Source organism: Musa acuminata, chromosome BXJ2-8, assembly GCF_036884655.1.
Source record: "Musa acuminata AAA Group cultivar baxijiao chromosome BXJ2-8, Cavendish_Baxijiao_AAA, whole genome shotgun sequence".
Taxonomy (NCBI): Eukaryota; Viridiplantae; Streptophyta; class Magnoliopsida; order Zingiberales; family Musaceae; genus Musa; species Musa acuminata.
The window spans coordinates 46,975,545-47,001,829 of NC_088345.1; the positions used below are offsets into that span (position 1 = coordinate 46,975,545).

The window sequence follows — 26,285 nt, forward strand, 5'->3', positions numbered from 1 at the left end:
TTTGTCCCACAATTCCATCCCATTATTGGCTGCTTGCAAGTACATCAAATAGTTGAGCCTACCAAACATCATATCATTGTGCTTAGCAAGCTTGTGGTCATCCTACCACCAACCTATCAAACAATGGGCAATTCTAGTAACATCAATGTACAAGATGTGATGGAATTGTGGCTATTATTCTCAAACAATTCTAACCATTATGTTTGATCACAACGTAGGTATATAGACATCATATACAACGTAGGTACATCTTTTCTTTATCCAAAAGATGGAAAATGGACCGAACAAATAAAAAAAAAACCAGAAAAAGGATACTTGAAAAAGGTGTTTTTGGATAGATAATAACTCATATACTACCCAAAATCATAATTCATATGTGAATTCACATGTCAGCAAGAAGCACTATCCATAGTGAAAATGAATTGTGGCACAACGGTTGCCATGTCAATATCATGATGGCAACTCTCAGAGGCATCAGCCTCACTAACTCATGCTGTGTTGGAGCAACATGGGAAGCATGGAATCTGTGTGTGTGTGTGTAGTAGCAGCGAAAAGGCCATTAACGAGGACAAGCACTGGTGACAGCCAAAAGCAGAAACTCATGCAAAAAAGATTAGAATCATATCTCAGATAGCAGCTTTAGAATGTGTTCTGAAATCATCTCTCTCAGTAGGATGTTATGTCACAGTAGAAATTGTATGAGCTCAATTATTCGTTCTAAGTGTTTTACGGTATCCGTAAGGTCATATCCGATCTGCAATTAATTGGTTTCATCTTTTTCCCTGAAGAAAAAGAAGACTTTGGTCATAAATTCTAAGATGTGAGTATCAGCAAATCTATCATAGTAATTACTGCTTGATCATCGATCATCTATCAGAAAATTCTGCAGATAATTCCACCAAGCTACTGTCTCTCAGCATGAATGACAAGTCAAGCCAATAAACTAAAGTTTCAGCCAACTTGTCTGACCTGAGGACAAAGTCAACACAAAAGGAGAGAATTTTCACAGATTTCAAATACTTGATAATGGAGATCATACTGTACGCAACCCTTTCATTACATTTGTTTTGGCATGTTGACAATAAAATACTCAGTTGAGAAAGGGGTTGTATTGGAGATCCCTGTCAGATGCTAAAGAAAAAGGAAGGCTGTCATTGTCTCTTTGTTCTGCATTTACTTGAACACACAGCAACATAGAAATCACACCTTAATTTCTTGTTTCCTTTTCCTATCCACTATGTTTGACATATGGAAATCGGAATATTAGTCAAGTCAATGCATTATAAACAAAATATAATTGATGAATTAGCATTAAGATGCTGCAACCAAACTCTGAAAGTAAAATTTGGAGCACCAGTGAAGCAGATAAAGTTATTCCCAACAGTGTTGGCAGATGAGAACAGTGAGATTAGAATAAAGCAAGTAACAAAAAAGCATTAAAAGATTCAAGATGTTGTTAATTCTTTTCAGAAAAGAAAAAGCATTATATATGAGATGTTAGGAGATCAAACAAAATCTTGCAGACCAAAATAAACCTAAAAGAATGATGCCATTGTGTGATAAACTTGGCACCACTTGTTCTTGCCTAATTATCCATTCCATTCCAGTACAGAAAGTGACTGCCATTGCATCATCACACCTAAATTGCACCTCTCTCTCTCTCTCTCTCTCTCTCTCTCTCTCTGCACCTCTTCTTTCATGTTTACCTCCTAAAACATCCATTCTCTTTCTACAAAATGGCACACCATGAGGGCAGTTATGTGTCCTAACACTCAACCACTACCTCACACTGCTTCCATGGCCACAATCTTGCATGCTGGAAGCTCTGTGATCCCATCATCCATGATCCACAGACACCCAGCAACATCATGACACAAGTGCCCTGCTGCTCTTCACTTTGTGGCAAATGCCAGTCACTGTTACCCAATCAGCCGTAGGTTTAATGGTAACATCACCATGAAGCTGTGATGTCATGGGTGGGTGCAGCATTTGCACATCACTCCTGTTTGATCACGATCGGACAGCCATAATTGAGATGCTGCTCTGTATGTTAGGTGAACACATACATGAGAGGCATGCATGCATCAGCTTCATCTCCTTGGATGCAAGTAGGCCAATTGCTCTATTTAAAAGTGCTTGCAGTGGGTCTCTCCCTAACTTGCCATTGCACTATTTATTATCCTCCCCTATCCTTCAAGCTTTCCTCCCCTTCTCTCTCGTTTGTTCCTAGCACTTCTTTCTCCTCACCATGCAACAAGGAGAGGTTGCCAGCATTCACTACCTTTCACCTTCCAATCCACTTTCTTCTCCAGCCCATGACGGCATGCCTCAGAACTGCGTCACCTCCTTCGGTTGTGGAAGTCTCTTTGGACCTCGTCTGGCACAGCTCCAGGCCGTGCCAATGATGCACGACCTCGGCTTTCCAAGCTCCTGTTTCGGTTCTGGTGCAACCTCAGATGAGGCAGGTGACCACCAAGCGAGCTTGGCGGAGGAGAGGAAGAAGAGGAGGATGATATCCAACAGGGAGTCGGCTCGCCGGTCGCGGATGAGGAAGCAGAAGCAGCTGAGTGAGCTGAGGTCGCAGGTCATGTATCTCCGGTCGGTGCACCGCCGGCTCCTCGACCAGCTAAACTGTGTGATGAGACAGCGTGATGAGATCAACTCCGAGATTGAGAAGCTGAGAGATGAGAACACTGAGCTCCGGAGGAAACTTGAGAACCTTGCGGCGAATTGAATTAGCTTCCTTCTTCTTCCACTGGACCAGATGAGTGACAGGCCACTGCAACTACAGGATTGCTTCGACGAGGGGAGAGGGCTCGTTTTTCGTGTTCTTCCTTTACTTTCTTGTGCGGCATGAGCATTAGCCTGTCTCAAACAATTCCACCTAATTTGAGTTGCATGATCTAACAAGATTCAGAAACACTGACCCGATCGATCTGCATCCACTAAAATCACAAGTTCAAGAGCAATAATAGACTGATGGAAATTTCTCCAAACTCATTCTACCTTAAGGGCAACAGAGTGATCATGCAACAGTACCTCAAAAGGAAATGCCTTCATGGCAGTTCTTAGAGCATGAATGCCATGCCCTGTTTCAGATTACATCCTGCAGAATGTGGCCATGATTTGTTCCTAAACATACAAATTTGTTCCTTCCATGTCTGCTCTCTGGTGGTTTCATATGGAGCAGACTGAAGTCTTGGTTTGTGCCTCAGTCCTTTTAATCCATGTATCAAGTTTGATCAGTAAAACATTTCCACCCAATCCTCTCTCTCAAAGTGATTGTTCTTTGTGCCTCATCTAATGTTCCAAGCTCGCAAACACCAAATAGTATTCTCTCATAGTCCTGATGCAAGCTGATATCACATAGGGAAGCCTGTTCTCTATGTAATATTTGTACCACTAGTTTGCTACGTGGAGAAAATTGAAGAGCAAATTTAAATTATTTCACAATAATTACTAAAAAATTATAACACGGTATAAAAATATTATAACTAGATCGGTTCATCCCATGAACCGGTCGATAGGAAAAGAAAAAAACAAAGAGAAAAAAATATTTCAGGTATTAGATAAAAAAAATAATACTAGAAAATTTTAGAATTTGGGGATACTTTTAAAAAGCTTAAGAAGAGAAATTCTTTTCGAATATATATATATATATATATATATATATATATATATATATATATATATATAGTTTTTGTGGGGATAGATAAAAAGTTACTCATTTTAAGTGATGTAAATATAAATGAAATGGATAATGTAGAAAAAAAGAAAATAAACAGAGCTTTCAGTTGCACACGTGGTGATGTGATGGATGCTTTGAGATGCGTGCGAAGGGCACCCAGCAAATCTATATCTAACGACTATGTCTGTAAGCGTACGTGTCGTTTGGGAACGGTGCAATGTGATGTAGCGATCGCGGGGGGCCGACTCGTCTGTGGTCATTTCCACAAACACATGAAGGAGCTGATGGAGATGGCAAGCATTCTCCCCCTCCTCCAGCTGGCGGCGGACCTCGCGGTCGCCGGGATATCTCTCATGTTTGTTCTCGGGGTCTTCGCCTTCGTCGCCGTCGTCCTCTGCTCCGTCGCTTTCATCCGCGGCTCGAGGCTCCTTTCGTCATGATTTGGGCGCGTCGGTCGCAGAGGTTACCTTTCTGATAAGCTCCTCCGTGCTTGTGTTCTCTGGTTGTCAGGTCGTTAGCATGGTTCTTCTAGGTTTCCATTTGTCTTGATCTCGGTATGTGCTTGGATGATGCGGCTTCTTTTCTTTTTCCTAATCTAATTGGCTGGTGTCATTCAACTCGCTGCAAGATTGGATTGCAAGATCTGCCTTCTTGAGGAGAATCAAGAAGAACTCGGTCGATTACAACTTGTTTTGTGCAAATCGCAAGAATAAAATGTGTAAAGGAGCTGGATTTGGAAGCAAGTCGTAATCATCAATGCATTTTTGGTTCGATTCTTGATATCCTAGTCCAAGAGAGTGTACAAGTAATCTGGTCACCGTCGTATTGATTGGGTCTCATGAGTTACAAGTAAGAAACTAGTTTTAATTAGAAGGAATTGGAAGTCCACTTTTTTTTGTGTCATCATAATGATACTGTTTGCTGCCGTATGCCACTTACAAGAGTGAAAGTTTCCTAAAACTCAGAGTAGTTGTGGTGCAGTGACCAGTATGCTTGTCTTAGATATAGATGTTTACGATTATTTTATGAAGGAATGTTGATGCGATACCATTTAACATTATTTTTAGTTTGAATGGATTTGAATAGTTTAGGGTTATATTACAAATGTCATATGTTGCCACATGACAAAATCACCCATGGTTCAAGTTTAGCTTTCTAGATTATTCAAGAAAAGGAAAAAAAGGAAGAAAACGAGGGAAAAATTCAAGGAAATTGAAATTTAATTTTGATTGAAGATTATAATCTTTATTGAAGGTTTCATCTATACAAGAAAGTTTTTTTCTTAATTGAAGATTTCTTGGAGGTGAAAGCCCATCGAATGGATATATTTACAAAAATATATGAAAATATATGTTGATATACTTTAATTTATGAAATGTTAGTTTCTTTATTTTATTTTATTTTTATATTTGTTTTTTTATTTTTATATAGGTTGTCTATATAAATGAGAAAAAAAAAAGACTATCAGTCGAGCATGAACTGATTGATGAATGCATGAGTAATTTTGTTTTTTTTTTTCACTCACATTGTATATGTATGAGTGATGTCTGGTCACCTTTCATTTTCCGATGGTATAATTGCGTCTTCCATATACGCGCGTGAAGTCTTTTATCCATATGAGTTACTTCTAAAGTTAAATTGAGTCTGGTAGTTGTCATTTCCATTTTTAAAAGATTATTATCTTTCTCCTCCTCTCTCTTTCCTTCTTTGATTCCGAAATAAATGTTCATATCAACTTGTCCTATGTCAAATGCAGTACTTACACTTATAATAACTTGGCAAAGGCAAAAGTATAAGTGGTGTTTAGGGGTGTAAATGAGACAGCCACAAACTGACAGACTCTTGTTTGTGTTCTGTTCGGATGAACATTCAAGTTGTTTATGGGAAAATTTGTATGGTATTGAGCACAGTGAGTTCAAGCAGATCACGAGCTAAAGTTAGAGCTATATGTGAACACTTAGCTATTTTGATTGTCCTTGCTGGATAAAGAAACAACTTAGAAGAAGATGGTCACAGTAGATGGTGTGAGATAACCAATTTCTTTGTTCTCAGAGACAAAACTTGCTTCTTGTATGCGCTTTTGGTAGATTAACTCCAACTACAGTTGAAGGTCATCTTTATCTAACCACTGTATGACCTATATATAGCATCTGGCAGTGTAGCAGCAATACCAGCAAGACTCTGTGGATTTGTACAATTGCTCTAATTTTGCTTGTACCACTGATTTGCTGATTTACTTGTGGAATGAGAATTCCCTTTATAATGCCATTTAGTACATGTTTTCTTCTTGCTTACTCCTCTCATTTATGTCTGATTCTTGTCAACAGATATGGACACCCAAGTTACTGGTGTGGCATATTGACCCATTTCTTGTTTTAGTATGCAATGCATTGAAGTATAAACTTCAACACTAGACAATTTTGTGATTTGTGCTGTAAAGTTCATATGCAATAATTTGAAATGCATCGACTCTGTAGTGGACTCTATGGTAGCAACAAGAATGCAGTCAAGCCCAGAATTTTAGATAAATTTACACGACACATTGGCGTGCCATACTAAAATATCTTGATTGAAATTAAACTATATGATGGGATTATCATGCACACAGGTATGCCTAAGGTGCATTGATGTAAACATCAGTTTGAACTGTCGAAATCGAGGAAACTATCTTATGAGTGTCATCAAAGGGTAGAATTCCTGCAGGAGATTTCTGAAATTCTGGTCATATGGAAACATTCTTAGTTATTAAAATGTCAAATAGATGCAGTAATCATGTATCATGATTAGAGAGTTGCTTATTTGACATCATAGTCTAGATTTTAGTTAAGTGCATGAATTTTCAGTGTACAAACTGTAGCCTGAGTCAAATTAATCAATATGCATTTATTTTTCTTTTAGGTAATAGGTAGCAAACCCGTGAAGCATCATACCTAATGGTAATGATTGATAAGAACCTGTGATTACAGATGCTTTACGTTGAAATGTGTGCAAGCTTCACATGCCTCTTAATCCCATATCAGTGCTAGTTCAGGTACTAGATCTTTCACAAATGTAATTATTTTCCTTTTGCTTTTCTTGAACACTTTTTCGACGTTTTGTAATTTTGCTTAGTCCTTCTGAATGCTGAATTCTTTCTACTATTTGGCCTTGCAGAAAAGACTGTTAGATGCAATTGATCTTTTGATTACATTCAGTCGAGCTGTATAAGACCGGAAATCTGATTCCGGAGCTACATTAAACTGACTCCCATCTTTTCTGTAGCTATTTCTATGAATAAAGATTGCTGTAATATTTATTTATTCATGTTTAAATGTTAGCTACTCACATTTGTGTGTTTGGCTTCTGAGTAAATATAGACTTCAATAACAATAGTCTGCAAAGTTGAGCTCTGAACTATGTAGCTTGTTTTGTGGAGTTATTATGCATCAGCAATACAATTGGTCCAAATAATAATTCTAGTGCTTTGAAGACCTAACATACATAGTGCACCAATGATTTTTTTCATTATCTTTTTTCTATATCAGAATCTCAAAATTCGGACATAATGGAAGTCATTCGACAATGCAGGATCTAGCAAGGATCGAATCGAAGAAAGTCATTCTTGCACTCGCTTGAGGTGAGACATCAATGCACTCATTGTGGTCTTTATTGTGCTCTAATACATCCTCTGATTCAACAGATCTGTTGTGGCATTAATGGAGATCATCAATCTGTCTCCTTAGGGAGACACAGTCTTAGATTTGACAAAGATCTTGACATCTACCACCTCTACATTTGGAATCTTATAGAGCCCCCGAATCATGGATCAAGCTCTCCAATTAGCTGGCACTAGTAGCCCCAGGAGCGAGAATGCAGACTGCATGCATATTATTTATTGCTGTTGACTTTGACTTCTCTTTGCCAACTGGTTCTATTAAATTGCTGCTTGTCTACAATCGGAGCAAATGTACATTGCATGTGGTGCCAAGCAATTAGCATCACAAGAGTACATTGCTATTTGGTACTTCCTGTTTCTTAGTGGCAACACCTTTAATTATTTCCAAGTCGGAAGTAAAATTACGCATTTGTCCCTGCAATGAAATAAATACTATATAGATATTCCTGAATATATATATATATATATATATATATATATATGTCTACTGTATAACTTTTTTTAATCCCTTTTATAATTATTTTTTAATTATATCAACATTATTGTATAATTTTGAATATTTCTCAAACAATAATGATAGGTTGAATTTGAGGAAAAAGTCTTTTTCGGGCTTTTCTCAGGAAGTATCTAAATTTTTAGAAATTTAATAAAATATATCTTTTTTATGTATAATATTTGTAATACTCCTGAATGATTTATCAATTTTCTTTATTTTCCTTATGGAAATCGGTCCATAGGTTCATTGAACCAATTTAGTTATAATATTTTTATATTATTTTATAATATTATAACACAGTATAAAAACATTATGATTTAGTGTTTTTATACAAATTTTATAAAATAATTATGTTTATAGTGTTTTAACACTATGTTTTAGTGTTTTTTTAGTATTGTTAAAAATCATATTAAAAATATTATAATTGAATTGGTTTTTAGAAAATCAAAAGACACAATTAGGGAATTCTAAATTCTAAAAATGGGTCAAGAAAGTCTTAAAAAGAAAAGAAATTATAATTTGCCCAAGACTATATATATATATATATACTTTAAAGATTGTGTTTGAGAAGAAAAATACATGATTGTGGTTCAATGAAATTATTAGTAATAGCTTATTTTCTTCTAAAAAAATATAGAAAATTGATTTTGCCACAATAAATACAAATTTAAATGTTAATACTTAGTTTATTTGACCTAAGGATCATCATTTGCATAATGCTAATCTGTCACTATGTATAGGAGGTGTACATGTAATTTTAATGTTCTCAGAGCGTATACGTATTATTTATACCTGACATGGACGTATGCGCAAAGACTAACAGATGCACTCGCCCTCTTGTTTGTGGTTTGGTAAACCTCTTCGGCCGTTTCCGTTTGGTCTGGCGAAGGGACTCCGCACCGATCGATCGATCGATCGAGCTAGCAGTCTCCCCGTCTCCTAAATCTTTCTCGTTTCGCACCTAGTCGTCCTCGTCGGGGATTTCTTGTCGATCTCGAATTCCATGGATTTGGTTGAAGCATGGCGATTGGTCGACTGGGGGCAAGAGGGGTACCCGACGTACGAGGACTTCGTGGCGCTGCCCTTCTTCGCACTGTTCTTCCCCACGGTCAGATTCGTCCTCGATAGGTTCGTGTTTGAGGTCAGTCATTCGTGCCTCCTGCTGTTTCCGCTTCTGCCATGCCTTGATTCATGAAAACGTACGCTTCGGTCGGATTCTTCTCCCAAAAACGTTTCTTGACGTCGGTGTCTGTTCTATTTTTCTTAAATTTTGGTGCAATTGATTCAAGTTTGGTCTTTAAGCTCTTTGCTAATCTCTTCTCATACTGAGAACAGCTGTAGGGACGCGTGTGGAGGAAGTTGCTTGAGCAAACGTTGGAAGCTTCTTTTTGTTTGGGTTTTTTTAACTTCGATTAGGGCTTTGTTTTTAGCTCCGACTTAATTATCGATAAAGATTTTATAGAAGTGTAAAAGGATTCATATGGAGGTTGCTTTTTCTCAAGGCTATCAAATTCCATTTTAGGTAGAGAAGCCTGGCTTAATGGATGGAGCAAGTGTTGTACAATGTTTGAGCCTTTTTTTTAACCTCCCGTTGACCATTTCTTTGTACTTAAACCTTTTTTTTGGTTGATGTTCCTTGATACTCATACTCTAATTTTGAATTTCTGTAACATAAAATGACTTTTGTGTCTTTTGGATAGCATTTTGTTGCATAAAAATCCATCTTAGTTTTATATCTTAAGATAATAATTAGCCAATTCTAGGTGTTTCTTATTCGGAGTGTCAACTCTGTTTCACCGGTATCAGCAACTTTTTCTCACCTACCTTTATTCCACGGAAGGCATGGAAATGGTTTTGGATATCAGGACATGAATAAAATTGTCAAGCACATGTTGAAAATTTTGGAAGGCTGTAATTACAGATTTGGACTACAATTGAGTCTTTTCCTTCCAAGGAAAAGGCTGCATATGTTGATTCACTTGAAACCCTGCATTGGTAGGAGCCTTGTGCTCAGGAGTCAGGAACCAGGACCAACCTTTTTATATTTAATTTATTAAATTAACAAGAAAAGGCCAGAATAGCTGTGGCTTTTAGCATAGAGGTACTAAGGTTATGTAAAACTAGGCTGAATTGAATTGAATTTTGCTAAAAGGTTTGAAGTGGCTTAATTATTATCTCCAATCTAAAGCCTTTATGGTATGACTCCTAAAAGAGATCTAAAGTTTTTCGATCTTTTGCTGACATAACTTTTTTTTTTTTTTGAGTAAGGACATGCACCCAATGGTTTTGTACATGGAGCCAAACACTGGTCCCTCAATTATTATATACTGTACTAGTTATGCATTTTTCCATAATGTATTGACCATAACCAAGAACATTAGGATTTTGATTATTGTTTTATATTTCTCCGTAATGGTATACCATGGTACACTATACCATACTGACAGATACCATATCAGTCTGAACACTTACAAAAAAACAACACAGATGAGTATTTACTTAATACATCTTGGTTGATTGATGTTAGCTGATTTTAAAGAGACTATCACTGAGACTAAATCATGTTATTCCACCTAACATGTGGGAGATTCACAAATAGTAGAATAATCTGACTTATGCTAAAAAGATTGAAGAACGTAATAAACACCAAAGACTAGATAGAGGATAGGATGTGTGGAAATATGGCCTTTGCCTTCTGGAACTCCTATGAGTATATTAAACACATACTGCCATGAAGTCTTTCTTCTGTTTTAGATACACACTTATATGCTCAATGTTAACACTGGGATCAATGAACTTGTAAGTACATCGCCGTGTTTGGGGTGCCAATACCACATTCTACTGTTTTTTTCTTTTTCAATAGTTGTAATTATGTCAACATGAGGAATAAATCAGTGCCATCTGAATTAACTAGGTATTGTAAGAGACAGCTGATTAATTCTATTTAAATTCTAGTTAGGTATATGTGTTTCATTAAGCTGAGGACTTTGTTGAATATTTGATATCAAACTGTTGGTCATAATTTAAGCAATTTCTGGAACAATTAAACACAAAAAATAATTGTTTTCGCTGCTACATGTAAATTTTGACCAATCTAGTCATGGATCATCTGTTTAACCTATTATGGATTCATGCTGGTACTGATTTGTGGATTATCTTCTCTTCGTACTGTCAGGTACATGTTGCTTATTATGTGTTGGATAATCTTTTTTTTTTCTTATAGAAATTAGCAAAGCGACTTATACCACAAAAATCAAGTGAAAAGCTCAGCACCGGAATAGATAGCAGGAGAAAAAAGATCAATAAATTTAAGGAGTCAGCTTGGAAGTTTGTTTATTTTCTTTCAGGCGAACTTCTGGCTCTATCTGTTACATATAACGAGCCCTGGCTCACCAATACAAGATACTTCTGGGTAGGGCCAGGGAATCAGGTCTGGCCAGATCAAAAGATTAAGTAAGATATTTTTATAATTATTTGCTTGTTAGAAATAAGCATTCATTGATGTAGCATCGTATTGTATTAACTTTAACAATTTATCATTTCCTGATTTCCAGATTAAAACTTAAATTTGTCTATATGTATGTTGCTGGCTTCTACACATATTCAATTTTTGCACTTTTGCTCTGGGAAACAAGAAGATCAGATTTTGGAGTATCAATGTCTCATCACATGGCAACTGTTGTTCTCATTGTGCTGTCTTACATATTCAGGTTAGTCTTAATGATGGAGTAGGCAGGGTTTTCCGCTGCCATTTTCTAATTTGATCAATCCTGTAAAGCCATTTACTTCATTGGAATAGTTTGAGATCGCGCTGAACTGCTCATGTTTTTGGATGACTTGGCTAGCTTAATTAATTTGAATTCTTATGACGACTTAGTTGAGTTGTTTTGATATTATAAGTTTCTTTGACCTCAAACAGGTTTGCTCGTGTTGGTTCAGTTGTTTTAGCCATTCATGATGCAAGTGACGTATTCTTGGAAATGGGGAAAATGTCTAAGTATGGCGGTTGTGAGCTGCTTGCTAATGCAACATTTCTTTTATTTGTTGCTTCATGGATAATTCTTCGTCTTATATATTATCCCTTGTGGATCCTTCGAAGTACAAGGTTAGCACCAGTTTCTTATGCAAGTGCTATCAAATGGTAATGTTTTATGGAAATTCTGGTCTGCTAGCAGTTTCAAGTTTTATGGACATGAACTAAGACCATGATGGCAGTTGGTGCAATCTGTTCACGTCACTGTAACTTTTGAGCCTCAAACTAAAGGAAAACCAATTTGCAAGTAGGGACTCTGTTATTCTGAATTAAGAGAGAATTACTTGCTCATTTTGTTATAGATGTGGGATCTATTGGGTGGCTATCTTGAAGGAGAATGTGAGATCTAAGGGGATAACTTAACCTCACCAGAACTTTTTAGCCTCAAACTAAACGGAAACCTATTAGCAAGATTAGGGATTCTGTTATTGTGACATAAGAGAGAATCACTTGCTCATTTTGTTATAGATGAGGGATCTATTGGGAGGCTATCTTGATGGAGAAGGTGAGATCTGAGGGGACTACTAAGTTGTTGAACTCCTCTGACACATCTTCGTACTTCTGTTCTCTTTAATAAAAATGAAGGAGAATGGAGAAATAGTTTCGATAAATGGAGAGCAAGTCTAAGAAGCATGTAGATTATTTATATGATCCTGGATGTCTTTAATAGACCTTTATGCTGAGATGACTTAGGAAACCTTTTCTTTCTTCTTCATTTATTTACAATCAATGTTTAATTTACTTATGTATGAATTCTGGATACTTCAAAATAGTGTTACACACACAACCAAAAAACTTTCGGATTGGAGTCTTTTTTTGACGTTAAAACTGGTAGCATAAGGTGTAGACTCCCTAAAGCATGAGTATATATCACAGATTTGCAGATGCTTACCATAACGAGACTGACTCTTGTCATTCTTAAAGTAATGAAGAATGTAATGGGATCTTTGCTTAGAATGAGAATAATTCTGGTTAACACTTAGAAGATGCAGATTGACAAGAAAAGAGAGCAGGTAATTGAAATGATCATTAAATAATTGGAAGAGGTTGTGGAAATTATGAATCTAATGGAACAGAGTCCTGCTGGTAATTGTCAGTAAAAGCAGATGTTATATTGTAGTTCAAGCTTCTCTCTTAAAGATATCTTGGCTCAGTAGTTGTCAAAGGAAAACATATATACATCAACTGCTGAGGTAAATGTAAGCCTTTTAATGATTTTGGCCTTGAAGATTATTCTGGATCTTTCTATTGCATTCAGAATGCATCTTGGAGAACATAGCTGTTAGCCCAGCATTCGTTTTCGTGTATGCCTACGGGCAAGTAAAAGATTAATCATTCCTCTTTTTTTTTTTCTTTTATACTTTTACAAGCAGAAGACACAGTTAGTAAATTCTATATGATATACAGTTAGACCAGAGTTTGTCTATGTTGTGGCAGTTTATTTGCTGGAAGCTTCATGGGGAGATGAGTCAGTGATTAGTCTGACATAGCTATTGCCTTATTGCCTCTTGCATGACAGTTACGAGGTTCTCTTGACTTTGGACAAAGAAAAACATAAGTTTGAAGGACCCATATATTATTATGTCTTCAACACACTTCTATTCTCACTGCTTGTTCTTCATATCTACTGGTGGATATTAATGTTCCGGATGCTTGTGAAACAAATCCAATCAGGACAAGTTGGTGATGACGTTAGATCAGGTAAGTGCTGTTTCTTTTGTTATTTCATATGAAGTTTCCCCCAACCAGATGTTTATCCACATTCTATTAATGAATGGTGGATATAAAAAGTTACAGTTAAGGCATTAAAGTCAGGTTCTGGGAGCTTTACAAAATTTTATGGCCTTTAGGCATTATAATGTTGTATGGCACAGCATTCTTTTCTATTATTATGTATTTTTAGAATGCTCATTCTCTAATTTTTTGCTTTCGGTATTCTTGTACTGTGTAGATTCTGAAGATGAAGAGCAACATGAAGATTGATTCGGGGTGTTCAATAATACATGTTGTTGCATAGCCCAAAAAGTAAACATTTCATGTTCATGATGTCTATGTGCTGATTTGCTATGTTGCTTTTCTTACTAGATGAAACAGCGCAGATAGTAAACAAGAAAACATCGACTTGTTTTATATTTCCAGGTTAACTTTAGACTAAGCTTCAGTTTTCAGAACCAGTAATCTTCTTGTGTATTTATCTTATTTGTAACTTCTCATTGGAGACTACTCAATAATGGAACAGCTCTCCTATATTTATTCAAGAAACAAATAGGAAGCAGGATCAGACACTGTTGATATGCTAGATGTTAGATTCACTGAAAAAGGTAGTTCATTTGATGCTCCCAAGTGTGCCCTTTGTGTATGGTAATATGAATTATAAATTGTGACCAGCTGAAAATATTTGTGCTTCTTTCTAACTCTTTCCTGATTCATTTGATCCTCAATTGGGCGTAAAGGAAAAATATTGCTTTGGCTTATCTCTTGAGACATTTGCATGTTAAAATGATCAATAGACATTGATTGCTGATAATCTGACATTAATAGCTTGAAGGTACTGCATTTAATAAAAAGTTTCTCTTTATTTTTTTAGTCTATCTTTACCAATATTATCCCTAACTTTGTCCAATGTTGCCTTAATATTATCCATTCTTCTTTTGCCCAACACCTTGCTGTAAAATCTCTCGTGTGTTGCTCTTATTAGGTCTTGATAAATTTGTATTATGACATTATTCACTAGCTTGATGGTTCTCAAGTTGACTTTCTTTTTTGGAAGGATCGAAATCTTACTCTTGTATCTGTTGGAAATTGAGATCTTTGTGCCATGTGAACTTAGAACCTTGCTAGAAGTTCACAGAGATTGTTCATATGGGTAGTAAAGTTGTTTGATCCTAAAATTAACACTTACCACTAAGAAAAATACTGGCTTTTGTTCCCTTCTTCTTTAAGAAGTTTATAGCTCATATCTTTGTTGAAGATGTGCCAAATATTTTTACTCATCTGACAGTTCTAAATGATTAGGTTCTCTCATCTTGTAGAAAATTGAAAACTTTGTGAAGTTGGCACCTGCACCCAACTTTTTTGACCTAGACATTTTCCTTTTCTCTTTTGGAGGGGGTGACAATGAATGATGCTTAGGTTGGAAGCTAATTGTTCAACCTGCCTGACCCTCAAATATCAATTTGCTGCCCACTTTAGTCTACTGCAGAAAATTAAGTTAGAAGCATTTAACAAAAATAAGGGACAGAAGTACATCAGAGGAGGTGATTGGAATGACACAGTTTGCTGAGCAACAAATAAGTTACAGGTCTACATCTTTGTCCATGCCTTCTTTCTGTATAATAGGTGTATCCAAATCATCCACCTGTGTCTCATTGGTCACAAATTCTTGGAGATTTATGTTTAATAAGGAGGCAGGATGTGTAGCTTACTTTTGGGAATGTGTGTTAAAGCCTATATGTTGGTCAGGTATCACCATCTTCAACACACAAAAAGAAAAAGAGTTGCAAAACAAGTGTAAGGTCTTTTTCACAAGACTAATTCTTCAAAATTATGTAAATAAAATGTCATGCATCGCATGCTTTAGAAATGGAGTCATATTAACATCCTACTGCCTCACAAGTTAAAGACTGTTGGTGGAGGATTGAGGGTCATAGAATGAACAACAAGCTTGCAGCCATTGGCCTAGTTTTTGGTGGCATTGAAGTGTTCTTGCTCATTCAAATATGTTCGTCTTGGAGAGCAACCAGAAGAGGTTTCTTGGGTTTCAGCAGCTTGTCTACACCTGCTGATGCATCAGAGGGCTTATCCCTGCAAGTCCTGGAGAAGCTCCCTTGCTATGCTTTTGAAGCAGTAGAAGAGAACATCCATTGCATAGCTGACTGTCCTGTGTGCCTGGAGAACCTTGAGGTGGGTGATTCCTGCAAGTTGCTTCCATCATGTAGTCATAGTTTCCATGTACAGTGTTTGGATACCTGGCTGCTGCAGAGGCCAAGCTGCCCGGTATGTCGGACCTCTGTGGATGGCCAGAGAGGAAGGAAGGCCACCCAGGATGGTGGAGCCAGGATTGACATGGGGCAGGTACAATGGTTCTTAGGATATCAAGTTTAGTGTAGCCAAAGCACTCTTTGAGCAAGAAACTTGTTATAGAGTTAGCTTGAGTATTAGAGAACAGTAAACATGATCTCATATTAGATGTTATTGTTGCCTTTGCATAGCTCATTCTTCAAGGTTTACCAGGTTTAGATCATTTATTGTGGAGTATTTGATGCAGAGTTGTTACTACTTCATTTTACAATGAACTATGCAAAAGGACTTGCTGTGGTCATTTCAATTTCATCGAAGTTTGATATCAGACAAATTAGAAATGCTTGAGAAAGGATTCCATGCTTGAGAAGTTTCACATTCTCAAATATTCAAGATGTATATTAACAGTTCTATTTGTATTGTTGAAGGATATATATGTTGATCAGCTTCATCAGCTTGACAAAAATCTCCCTACAGAGAGGTTAGATTTCATGCATTTGTAGAGGTTTCTTTGCCTGCAAAATTTATGGTCTGGTTGCTGGAGAAGATTGCTGTGGATTTCAAAGAAAAGGAAAGAGAGAGAGAAAATAGATGCAAGATTCTTTTCTTCCTGGAAGAAATATTAGTAATGCTGCCAATGTTCAAGTGGCTTATGGAGGATTAAGTGTCAATGAATTATAAGGCTATTTTAGCAGTATTTTACTGTGAGGTGTTTAATCCTTTGACATATTATGATTGAACATGATTAATTATTAATCAGATAACTGCATTTAGATTATCTGACATCTCCAGTCTTAGGAGTGTATCTCTCTCATATGCTCTTGTGCTCTATGATCCTAAGATGGAATCATTGGAATAGTCCTTCGATGAAACAGAAACAAAGGGAAATGATCACATATAACCTCAAAAAGAGCACAAGAACACAGTTAAATGCTAACTGGTTGCTACAGTTACTACAAACAAATGCATCTCTTGGTGCATCATTATATATGCAACAAAAGCTAAGGGTAATACTGATATTATATGATATATATATATATATATATATATATATATATATATATATATATATATATTGAAATATCATAAATTACTGAAAATATATCTATAAATATAAAATGTTGTTCTTGTAATTATTGATTTAATTGTACAACATAACCTCTAGATGCTCTCCTGATGTGGTATGTTTAATTATTTTTTTACCATCTCTAATAGCTAACATTATTTGTGTGGCATAAATTTTGCTTAGATTTTATGTTTCTAAGTTTTGACTAATCCAAAAATAATATTTATATCAATTAAGGATATATTTGACTGGAGCATGATGAAAATTAAAAAAAAATTATGTTATTCTTAAACTCATTCATCGAAATCAATTTTCTATTTCATTGAAATACTCATCAAACATAATAATAAATAAATAAAAACAAGAGACCGCCCCCTAAAGATCTAAATATATGAATTCATGAGAAGTGTCACTACAATATTCCTCCACAGAGAAGAGAATATATATTGTTGGACATAGTTAATTAAGGTCATGAGCTTATACTCACATCAATGACACGACATGATAAATCCTTCATCATCACAATTATAAAAGCAGGATGAACGGCTTCATAACGTCCACATCGTACCATCATTCGCGGCCGTTGATGTCGCGTCCGTTAACCTGAGGCCGCAGCCCCTCCTCGTCTCGTCAGGTGCTCCGTTCCCGGCTGACGACGCGTGCACGTTATGCCCGCCTCTCTCCCTGGATCACGCCGGACAAGTGTCGCAGCGGCCGCTCCAGTTGCAGACCACCTCGCAATATATCACCACCACCACCCTCCTCCTCCTCGATCACCACCCAGAGTGAGCTGGTAGAGAGAGGAGGAGAACTAACAACATTTAATGGCGACGCCATCTGAGTCCCATGTCGCATTGGATAGACGGGTTAAGGATCACGCCAATAAGACTCTGTTGCAGAGCAATGCCCTTTACCAGGTTCATCTCTTTCGTAGACTCCAGGAAACTTCTCTCTCTCTCTCTATATATATATATATATGTGTGTGTGTGTGTGTGTGTTTGATCTTGCATGATGTGCGGTACAGTATATACTGGAGACCAGCGTGTACCCTCGTGAGCACGAGGCCATGAAGGAGCTCCGCCACATCACGGCCAAACACCCCTGGTAAGCTCCTCCGGCCTCAATCCAATGTGCCTTCGTTCCATCTTCTGATAGCCTCGCATCGAGCAGGAATGGCATGGCAGTAGCTGCAGATGAGGCGCAGTTCCTGAACATGATGCTGAAGCTGATGAACGCCAAGAGAACATTAGAGATCGGCGTGTTCACCGGCTACTCCCTGCTCGCCACCGCTCTCGCGCTACCTGAGGATGGCCAGGTACGTGCGTAGATCACCCACCGCTCGCACAGAAATCTCTGGGATGAAGCTAGCTTACACTCTTTTGTAGATATTGGCCATCGATCCGAATCGGAAGAACTATGAACTGGGACTCCCCGTGATCGAGAAGGCAGGGGTGGCTCACAAGATCGACTTCCGTGAGAGCCAGGCTCTACCCGTCCTGGATGAACTGATGCAGGAGGTAAGAGAAAGATCGATGAACTCGGCCATGTAGGGTACACGGATTCATACTCGGTTGGTGCATCGGTGGTGCAGGAGAAGTACAGGGGATGGTTCGACTTTGTGTTTGTGGATGCAGACAAGGAGAACTATATGAACTACCACAAGAGGGTGGTGGAGCTGGTGAGGGTGGGCGGCGTCATCGGCTACGACAACACACTGTGGAGCGGCACCGTGGCGGTGGAGCCGGAGTACCCTGTTTTAGATTACGTCATGGAGATGAAGGACAAGTTCCTGGAGCTGAACCGGCACCTCGCCGCCGACCCACGCATCGAGATCTGCCAGCTCTCCATCTCCGACGGCCTCACGCTCTGCCGCCGTATAAGCTGATCGCCACCCGCGAGCTCTCGTGTTCGGATCCCTCGACCGCCGGTGTAGGGGACAAAGACAAAGAAATAAAGCTGAAATGGAGGGCGACTGAATTCGAGTGATCGTTGAGTTCTTCCTTGGAATTATATCCTTAATATAGATTTCAATTGTCATGACATTCGTACGCAAATAATCTAATCTCGTCTATTCCCAATGAAACATCAACAAGTTGGAATGAGAAAAGGGTTGATCGATTGGGATAGTAAGAATGTTGATCTTGAAAACGATTCTCCATTTAACAAGGAAGACAAATTCAACATTTGTGAAGTGTTTTTGGCTCATTTTTTATTTTCAAAAACACCGAAACTCTATTACATACAAAACACTTTAACCCAAGAAAATAGATGAGAAAAAAATACTTGTAAATCTTACTCATAAAATATTTATGATTCTTATATTAGTAGCTATAAGGATATATTCGAAATTAGTTAGAAAGGTTTTAATTATATATATATATATATATATATATATATATATATATTTTGGAGAAATCATCCTAAGATTTTAATCTCATTTTTAATGAATTATATGGCATCTTAGAAAACATAAACATAAAAATAATTGATGAAGAAAACATGTGAATATTCGACCTTTTGCCACCACGGTCAAACCGAAGCCATTGACAGCTACAAAGCTACCATATTTTTATCCACCCAACAAGGAAGACTCTCTCTCTCTCTCTCTCTCTCTCTCTCTCTCTCTCTCTCTCTCTCAATTCTTGAGTGGCCAAATGTTTCGGCCAATACAAAACGCGACAAACCCAAGTCCATGACTACCGGCCGGCAACGCTGTTCCATCCATTTAAAGCCCCTCCCTGTCCTCGTGCGATGCCTCCGAGGCAGCACTCTCCGATAGATCTCTTCACAAACCTCCACACAACCAAAGCAAGAACATAATAGAGAAGGAAGCCAAGTAGCAGCAGGAAGAGAGCTCAAGCTTGTCTCGGTGCAGTGTCCAAAGGTACACACACCTTCATCATCACCATGAATTGCCAAAGCATCCGGATTCTTAGCCAGTTTATTTATACATAGATTAAGTTTCTCAAAAATAAGCATAAAGAGGCCGATCCAATTCTCGATTATTTGATCTATTCGATGCCTTAAAGGGTTGATTATGATGTACAGAAAGAAGGAAATTAGCTTCTTAGGAGGCAACCTTTTTTTGTCAGTTCCAACTCCTTATAGTTTGAGAGACAAATACATCTATTTTCTTGTATTATGAAGGACAAGCTCGAACACTAGCAGAGAGAGTCTTCTACAAGTCTTGGGATTATTTTAAGTATAAATTTACATTTTATTTGCCCTCTTTTTGGTGATCCTTCTCTTCAACTTTACATGCAGAATAGAAGTGATCATTTGATGGTGGAATATACATCATGACAACAAAAGGTTACTGACTTGACCTTTCTTCATGTCAAGCTCCTAAATCAACAATTTGTTTATCAGATGAACTTATGTGTGGAAACAGGCATATGGATTCTTATAGGTTCCTTACTTGGGGTTGTGATTCTAATACTAATCACATCATGGCATTTGCTAAAAGGAAGAAGACATCAATCTGATGATACCCCTGTGAAAGATGAGGGTATGCATATATGCTTCTCCCGTAGCACTTACATCGGCTATTTCATGTCTTCAAACCATGAAAATGATCCTTGTACATTACATCAGTAGGCTTTGCAGCTCCCAAGGCATTAGCATTCAAAGATTTTGGCTGTAGAAAGATGTCAGTCAAGGAGATCTATGCTGCCACAAATAACTTGAGTGCTCTAAATTTTATCGGTCAGGGTATAGCCGGTAAGCATTCATACAATGTTGTGAGTTCATGCAATGTTGATTTCTGATTGGTTTTCTACTTGCCAGGAAAGGTGTACAAAGGTGTGCTTCCAGATGGATGTCATGTTGCCATCAAGCATATCAAGGATGGCTATGCAGAGACATTTATGAGAGAGGTCACCAGCCTGTCTCATATCAGGCATCCAAACCTTGTTGCTTTGCAGGGCTATTGCGAAGAAGAAGACGAGTGCTTCCTCGTGTATGAGCTGTGCACAAATGGAAATCTGTCGGAGTGGCTCTTCGGTATTGTGTTCTTGAATAGGCTTTTCTTCTCTTCTTCTTCTTCTTCTTCTTCTTCTTCTTCTTCTTCTTCTTCTTCTTCTTCTTCTTCTTCTTCTTCTTCTTCTTCTTCTTCTTCTTCTTTCTTGAGACGCTGACCATGATCGACAATGTGACAGGAAAGGATAAAACCCTGTCATGGACTCAGAGGCTGGAGATCGCGATTGGCAGTGCTTGTGGCCTTTGGTTTCTGCACACATATCCTGAAGGCTGCATCGTTCATCGTGACGTGAAGGTTGGCTGCATCTTTCTCCTGACTGTTCTTTCTAGGCCACATTAATCGACAGAATTATCTGACGTCAAACATGCAGCCGACGAACATACTCCTTGGTGCTGACTTGGAAGCAAAGCTATCAGATTTCGGTCTCTCCAAAGTAGTAGATGTAGGTGAGTCACACGTGAGCTCGGAGGTCAGAGGAACCTTCGGCTACGTCGACCCAGAATACCGTCAGAACCACCGAGTCAACGCCGCAGGAGATGTGTACAGCTTCGGCATCGTCCTCCTGCAACTCCTCTCAGGGAAAAGAGTCGTCAACCTGAACGTAATGAGAAGGCCGACGTCGTCGAGTAGAATGGTCAGCTCTACCGTCTCTCCACCCTCCATAGATGTACTACTCTACAGCTGACGAAAAAGCTTCCCACCGCAGCCCAAGATTCTAACACGAGGTGAAGAGCTATCCGACTTCGCTGATCCGCGACTGAGAGGAGAGTACTCCGTCGAAGCTTTTGAGCTCAGCCTCAAGCTGGCTCTCTCCTGCGTCGCGCACAAGCAGCAGCGTCCGTCCATGGAGCAGGTCGTCGCGAGCTTAGAGACGGCACTGCAAATCTCCACCACCACCGAGTCATACAGTCTCAGTATCTACTGATTGATGTCTCGTACTTCTGTGCATGCTTAATCCACACTCATTGTAATCTGAATTCAAACACTCAAACGAAGAGCTATCAGAACCTTATCCGAGCTGAGCTAATTGACACAAACAGCTCCAACGATGAATCCAAAGAAGAAAGTCGTATCTATCTATCAAACTTCCTCAGTGTTATCCACTGATACATATTAATCTATCCGTGAATGTTGTTGACCTTGAAACTAGAGGCATTTGTAGACCCAGTAGTTGGTTCCACGTGAAGCTTCCGAGAAGGGTGGTGGTGGACATCAATCAATGCCTCCGGCGACAATTAATCCCTTCTTCTCCTGCCAATTCAAAGTTGCAGACTGAATCCGAAAGCACTATCAGGTTGATCTAATCATCGCTGCCGTCCACTGTATCTCCGGTCAACATGATCATAAACGCGTTATTCTGGTTCCATTATTGCTCTTGTCATATTTCGAGATGCTGCAATGGTTGGAAGCGACTCAGGAAGAAAGAGGGAAGCGATCGCGAGGTGGGACGCCGGTCGCTTTGCGTGACAGCGGTGGATGAGATTTCATGGCGTATGCTTTTGGATCATTCACATGCGTGACCTCAAGTCACGGACCACAATGCCACGATGCCACGCTCCGATTAGGAGATCCACCGAAGACTCGACGACAGAGAACCTGACGCGACGATGCGAAGGATATTTTAGGTGCATTATGTTTCTATTTCTTTCGATTCATCATACAAGCCCGTTCATCCGAAACACAAAGTGGTGGGTCCCACGAGGATCTGCTAGGGGTCCCACTAGGATCCACGGGTATCTGCCGCGGGTCCCGCTTCCCGGCCCAAAAAGTGAAGAAGAACATATATTTCTCTTTTGAATCATTGAAATCTATGGTTTTCTACGTTATTTTTCAACATATGAAAATGTGATCTTTGTTTATGCATATGTGCTGTAGTGTAACAACAACAACACATATGAGATGTGAGAGCAAAACGAACGATCAAAGATTTGACTTAACAGATAAATAGAATTTAACTCGATAGAATCTAACCCACCACGTCATTTAACTATGGTTTGAGGAGCAGCACTCAACATAGTTTGGCAAGTCCTATAGTCCCACATCGAAAAAATCAGGCTTGTTATCTCCTATTGGAACTATAAATAAGGGTCTGGGCTTTGAAGTCAGCCGCACCACAAGAAAAACCTAAGTGTTTGCTTTTGGTTTAAGTCCATACTCAGTTCAATAGTTTGGGCTTATAGTTGAGGTTTTTCTTGTTTAGTATTTCGAATGTTTTATGGCCTAGGAATATCTTCCTAAGACATTTATAATAGTCTCTTTTATAGTAGTGATTTGCTCATCTTTCATCCGTGGATGTAGGTCAAAGTTAATTGACCGAACCACGTAAATCTGGTGTTCTTGTTGTTTCTTTTATTCTTCCGCTTTATTGTCTTTGTCGGGTTGCCAAAATTATCCTTTGGTAAATTTCCTTGGGCTAGCTCTAACAAACTGGTATCAGAGCCTGGTTCTGAGATTTTTTGACAACAATGACAATATCAAAGATCGTTGTCGAGAAATTCGACAGAAATGTTAACTTCGGCATGTGGCAACTTAAGATGGAGGCCATTCTGGTTCAAGACGGAGTTGATTTGGCACTACAGGGGGCTGAGAACATTCCAGATGGTACGTCAATGGAAGATCTTGCGGGTATGGATAAGAAGGCCCAATCCAGCATTATTCTAAATCTCTCTGATGAGGTTTTACGGGAGGTAGCTACGGAGACTATGACTAAGAGCATGTGGGACAAGCTTAAAGCCTTGTACATGAAGAGGATAGTGGAGAATCGTCTCTTCTTGAAGTAGAGTCTATATATGCTTCGGATGATTGAAAGTACATCTATACTCTCACATCTTGATAAGTTTGATTCTTTGGTTATGGATTTGGAGAATATAGATGCAAAAATTGATGATGAGGATAAGGCTTTATTACTCTTGTGTTCTCTTCTCCAATCTTTTAAGTATTTTCGTGATACTTTGATTTATGGAAAATAAATAGTTTTGTATCAAGAAATTAAATCTGCACTAAAATCTAAGAAGCAGATAGACAGAGATATCACTGGGGAAAGTAGAGAAAATCTGAAGGTATGGTTGTTAGGGGGAGAACATAAAAGGGAATTTGACAGTAGTAGATCTAAATCTAGATCTAAATCTAAACATAGAAATTTGGAATGCAGATATTGTCATAAAATGGGGCACATTAAATCTGATTGCTTTAAATTGAAAAATAAATTAAAGCAAAAGGAAAATTTTGTTGAGAAAACTATTGAATCCGCTGAAGTTAGTGTAGCAACTGATGAGAATGTTGGAAATATTTTCTCTGCTATTGATGACAGGACGAGGTCAAAAAATGAATGGATTTTAGATTCAGGATGTTCTTATCACATGTGTCCCAATACGGATTTGTTTTCCACGTATGAATCTTATAATGGTGAAATTATTTTGATGGGCAATAATGACGCATGTAATGTTGTTGGTAGAGGCACGATCCGAATTAAAATGCATGATGGTATTGTGAGGACGCTCACTAATGTTAGATATGTTCTTGATTTAAAAAAGAATCTCATCTCTTTAGGCACCCTAGAGGCCCTTGGGTGTAAATACACAACTGAAGGTGGAGTTATGAAAGTTTCTAGAAGTGCCCTTATTGTTATGAAAGCTTATAGGTCTGGTAGCTTTATATTCTGTAGGGAACTACTGTCATAGGTTCGGTTGCAGTTTCGTCATCATCATTGTCTGATTCTGACATCACCAAATTATGGCATATGTGTTTGGGTCATATGAGCGAAAAAGGTTTGAGCATATTGAGCAAAAGGGGTCTACTTTACGGACAGAGTACTGGGTCATTTGATTTTTGTGAACACTGCATTTTTGGAAAGCAGAAAAGAGTCAGCTTCACTTCTCCGGCAGTTCACAAAACGAAAGGTACTCTTGACTATATTCATTCAGACCTTTGGTGTTCAACTCAAGTTCAGTCTAAGGGTGGTGCCAGGTATATGTTGACTTTCATTGATGATTATTCCAGGAAAGTTTTGGTTTATTTTTTGAAGCATAAAAATGATGTTTTTCAACATTTAAATAATGAAAGGCTTTGATTGAGAAGCAAACAGGTAAACAGATTAAGCGGCTTCGAATAGATAATGACATGGAGTTTTGTGAAGGTGACTTTAATGATTTTTGCAAAAATGAAGGAATCGTTCGGCATCGCACTGTTAGGATGACGCCTCAGCAAAATGGTGTGGTCGAACATATGAACAAAACATTTTGGAGAGAGCAAGGTGTATGATCTCAAATGCAGGGTTGACGAAGGACTTTTGGGCCGATGCAATTAATATGGCCTGTTACGTTGTCAACCGCGCTCCGTCTGCAGCACTAAACTTTAAAACTCTAGAGGAAGTTTGGTCAGGTACTCCTGCTGATTACTCTGATTTAAAAAATTTTGGGTGTCCAGCATACATGCATATAAATGAATGAATATTAAAACCTCAAGCGAAAAAGTACATTTTCCTTGGGTACGCTTCTAGGATGAAAGGATACAGATTATGGTGTTCTGATCCCAAATCCCCAAAATTTGTAATCAGTAGAGATGTTACTTTTGATGAATTATCTATGTTATCTTCTAAAGAGGAATCTACTAGTTGTACAAATGATAGTGCGTAGAAGCAGGTGGAGCTTGAGATTGGTAGTTCTGATTCTTTTCAGTCGAACTCTTCTACTCAAAGAATGATAGTAGATGGTCCCGAGTCTACTGATGCAGATGATCCAGAAGAAGAGCAATACTCCATAGCCAAGGATAGACAACGAAGAGATATTCGACCACCACAAAGATATGCAAATTTGGTTACATATGCTTTGTCTGTTGCAGAAGAAACAAGTGAAGTTGGTGAGCCTACTTCATACTCAGATGCAGTTTCTTGTGATAATTCTGCTAAGTGGTTGATCGCGATGAATGAAGAAATTGAATCTCTCCATCGGAATAGAACTTGGGATCTTTTGAAGCCGCCTTCGGGTAAGAAAATTGTTGGATGCAAATGGGATACCATTGCTGAGGGGAAAGTCCTTGTTCAGAAAATTCATACGAAGGACAATCCAACTGATATGCTTACGAAGCCTCTTCCGGTTTACAAGTTCAAGCAGTACTTGGACTTGGTTGGTGTTAATTGTTGGTGATTGCCCGTTGGGACTTTTATGAAGAAAGTGGAGCAAGTTTTGTTGGGACATGCCAAGGTGGAAATTTGTTAGTTTGGCAAGTCCCATAGTCCCATATCGGGAAAACGAGGCTTGTTATCTCCTATTGGAACTATAAATAAGGGCCTGGGCTTTGAAGTAAGATGTACCACAAGTGGCATCACAAGAAAAACCTAAGTGTTTGCT

General features: G+C 38.3%; 4 protein-coding genes and 1 long non-coding RNA gene across 11 annotated transcripts; all 5 read left to right on the forward strand.

The window, feature by feature from the left end:
- The first annotated feature begins 2,181 nt into the window (after positions 1–2,181).
- LOC103995208 (basic leucine zipper 43-like) lies at positions 2,182–3,251 on the forward strand. The gene has a single exon (XM_009415743.3). The coding sequence runs from the start codon at positions 2,249–2,251 to the stop codon at positions 2,732–2,734; it is 486 nt and encodes a 161-aa protein (XP_009414018.2). The 5' UTR covers positions 2,182–2,248; the 3' UTR covers positions 2,735–3,251.
- A 654-nt stretch (positions 3,252–3,905) lies between these two features.
- LOC135618250 (uncharacterized) lies at positions 3,906–7,731 on the forward strand. Of its 2 annotated transcripts, none has more exons than XR_010488951.1 (4): positions 3,906–4,150; positions 6,587–6,719; positions 7,213–7,304; positions 7,368–7,731. It is a non-coding gene; the product is annotated as an uncharacterized LOC135618250 (long non-coding RNA). The 2 variants fall into 2 exon arrangements; XR_010488950.1 differs by having other exon boundaries at positions 7,256–7,304.
- Positions 7,732–8,669: 938 nt separating this feature from the next.
- LOC103995206 (ASC1-like protein 1) lies at positions 8,670–16,675 on the forward strand. 6 transcript variants are annotated; one of them, XR_010489491.1, is made up of 7 exons: positions 8,672–8,980; positions 11,063–11,292; positions 11,394–11,549; positions 11,759–11,944; positions 13,392–13,573; positions 13,824–15,775; positions 15,854–16,244. XR_010489491.1 is itself a non-coding variant. In XM_065122084.1 (7 exons), the coding sequence occupies exons 1-6, from the start codon at positions 8,843–8,845 to the stop codon at positions 13,853–13,855; spliced, it is 924 nt and encodes a 307-aa protein (XP_064978156.1). In that variant the 5' UTR covers positions 8,672–8,842; the 3' UTR covers positions 13,856–13,897; positions 16,321–16,675. The 6 variants fall into 6 exon arrangements, 4 of the variants coding, with proteins under 4 accessions (XP_064978157.1, XP_064978156.1, XP_064978155.1 ...); XM_065122084.1 differs by lacking the exon at positions 15,854–16,244 and adding an exon at positions 16,321–16,675 and having other exon boundaries at positions 13,824–13,897; XM_065122083.1 differs by having other exon boundaries at positions 13,824–13,897; positions 14,012–16,244.
- An 875-nt stretch (positions 16,676–17,550) lies between these two features.
- LOC135618251 (caffeoyl-CoA O-methyltransferase-like) lies at positions 17,551–19,020 on the forward strand. Its single transcript, XM_065119119.1, has 5 exons — positions 17,551–17,875; positions 17,983–18,062; positions 18,129–18,273; positions 18,344–18,475; positions 18,550–19,020. The coding sequence occupies exons 1-5, from the start codon at positions 17,783–17,785 to the stop codon at positions 18,841–18,843; spliced, it is 744 nt and encodes a 247-aa protein (XP_064975191.1). The 5' UTR covers positions 17,551–17,782; the 3' UTR covers positions 18,844–19,020.
- Positions 19,021–20,567: 1,547 nt separating this feature from the next.
- Positions 20,568–21,954, forward strand: LOC135618464 (probable receptor-like protein kinase At2g23200). The gene is made up of 5 exons (XM_065119329.1): positions 20,568–20,678; positions 20,745–20,960; positions 21,116–21,231; positions 21,308–21,571; positions 21,644–21,954. The coding sequence occupies exons 1-5, from the start codon at positions 20,606–20,608 to the stop codon at positions 21,860–21,862; spliced, it is 888 nt and encodes a 295-aa protein (XP_064975401.1). The 5' UTR covers positions 20,568–20,605; the 3' UTR covers positions 21,863–21,954.
- The last annotated feature ends 4,331 nt before the right edge of the window (positions 21,955–26,285 follow it).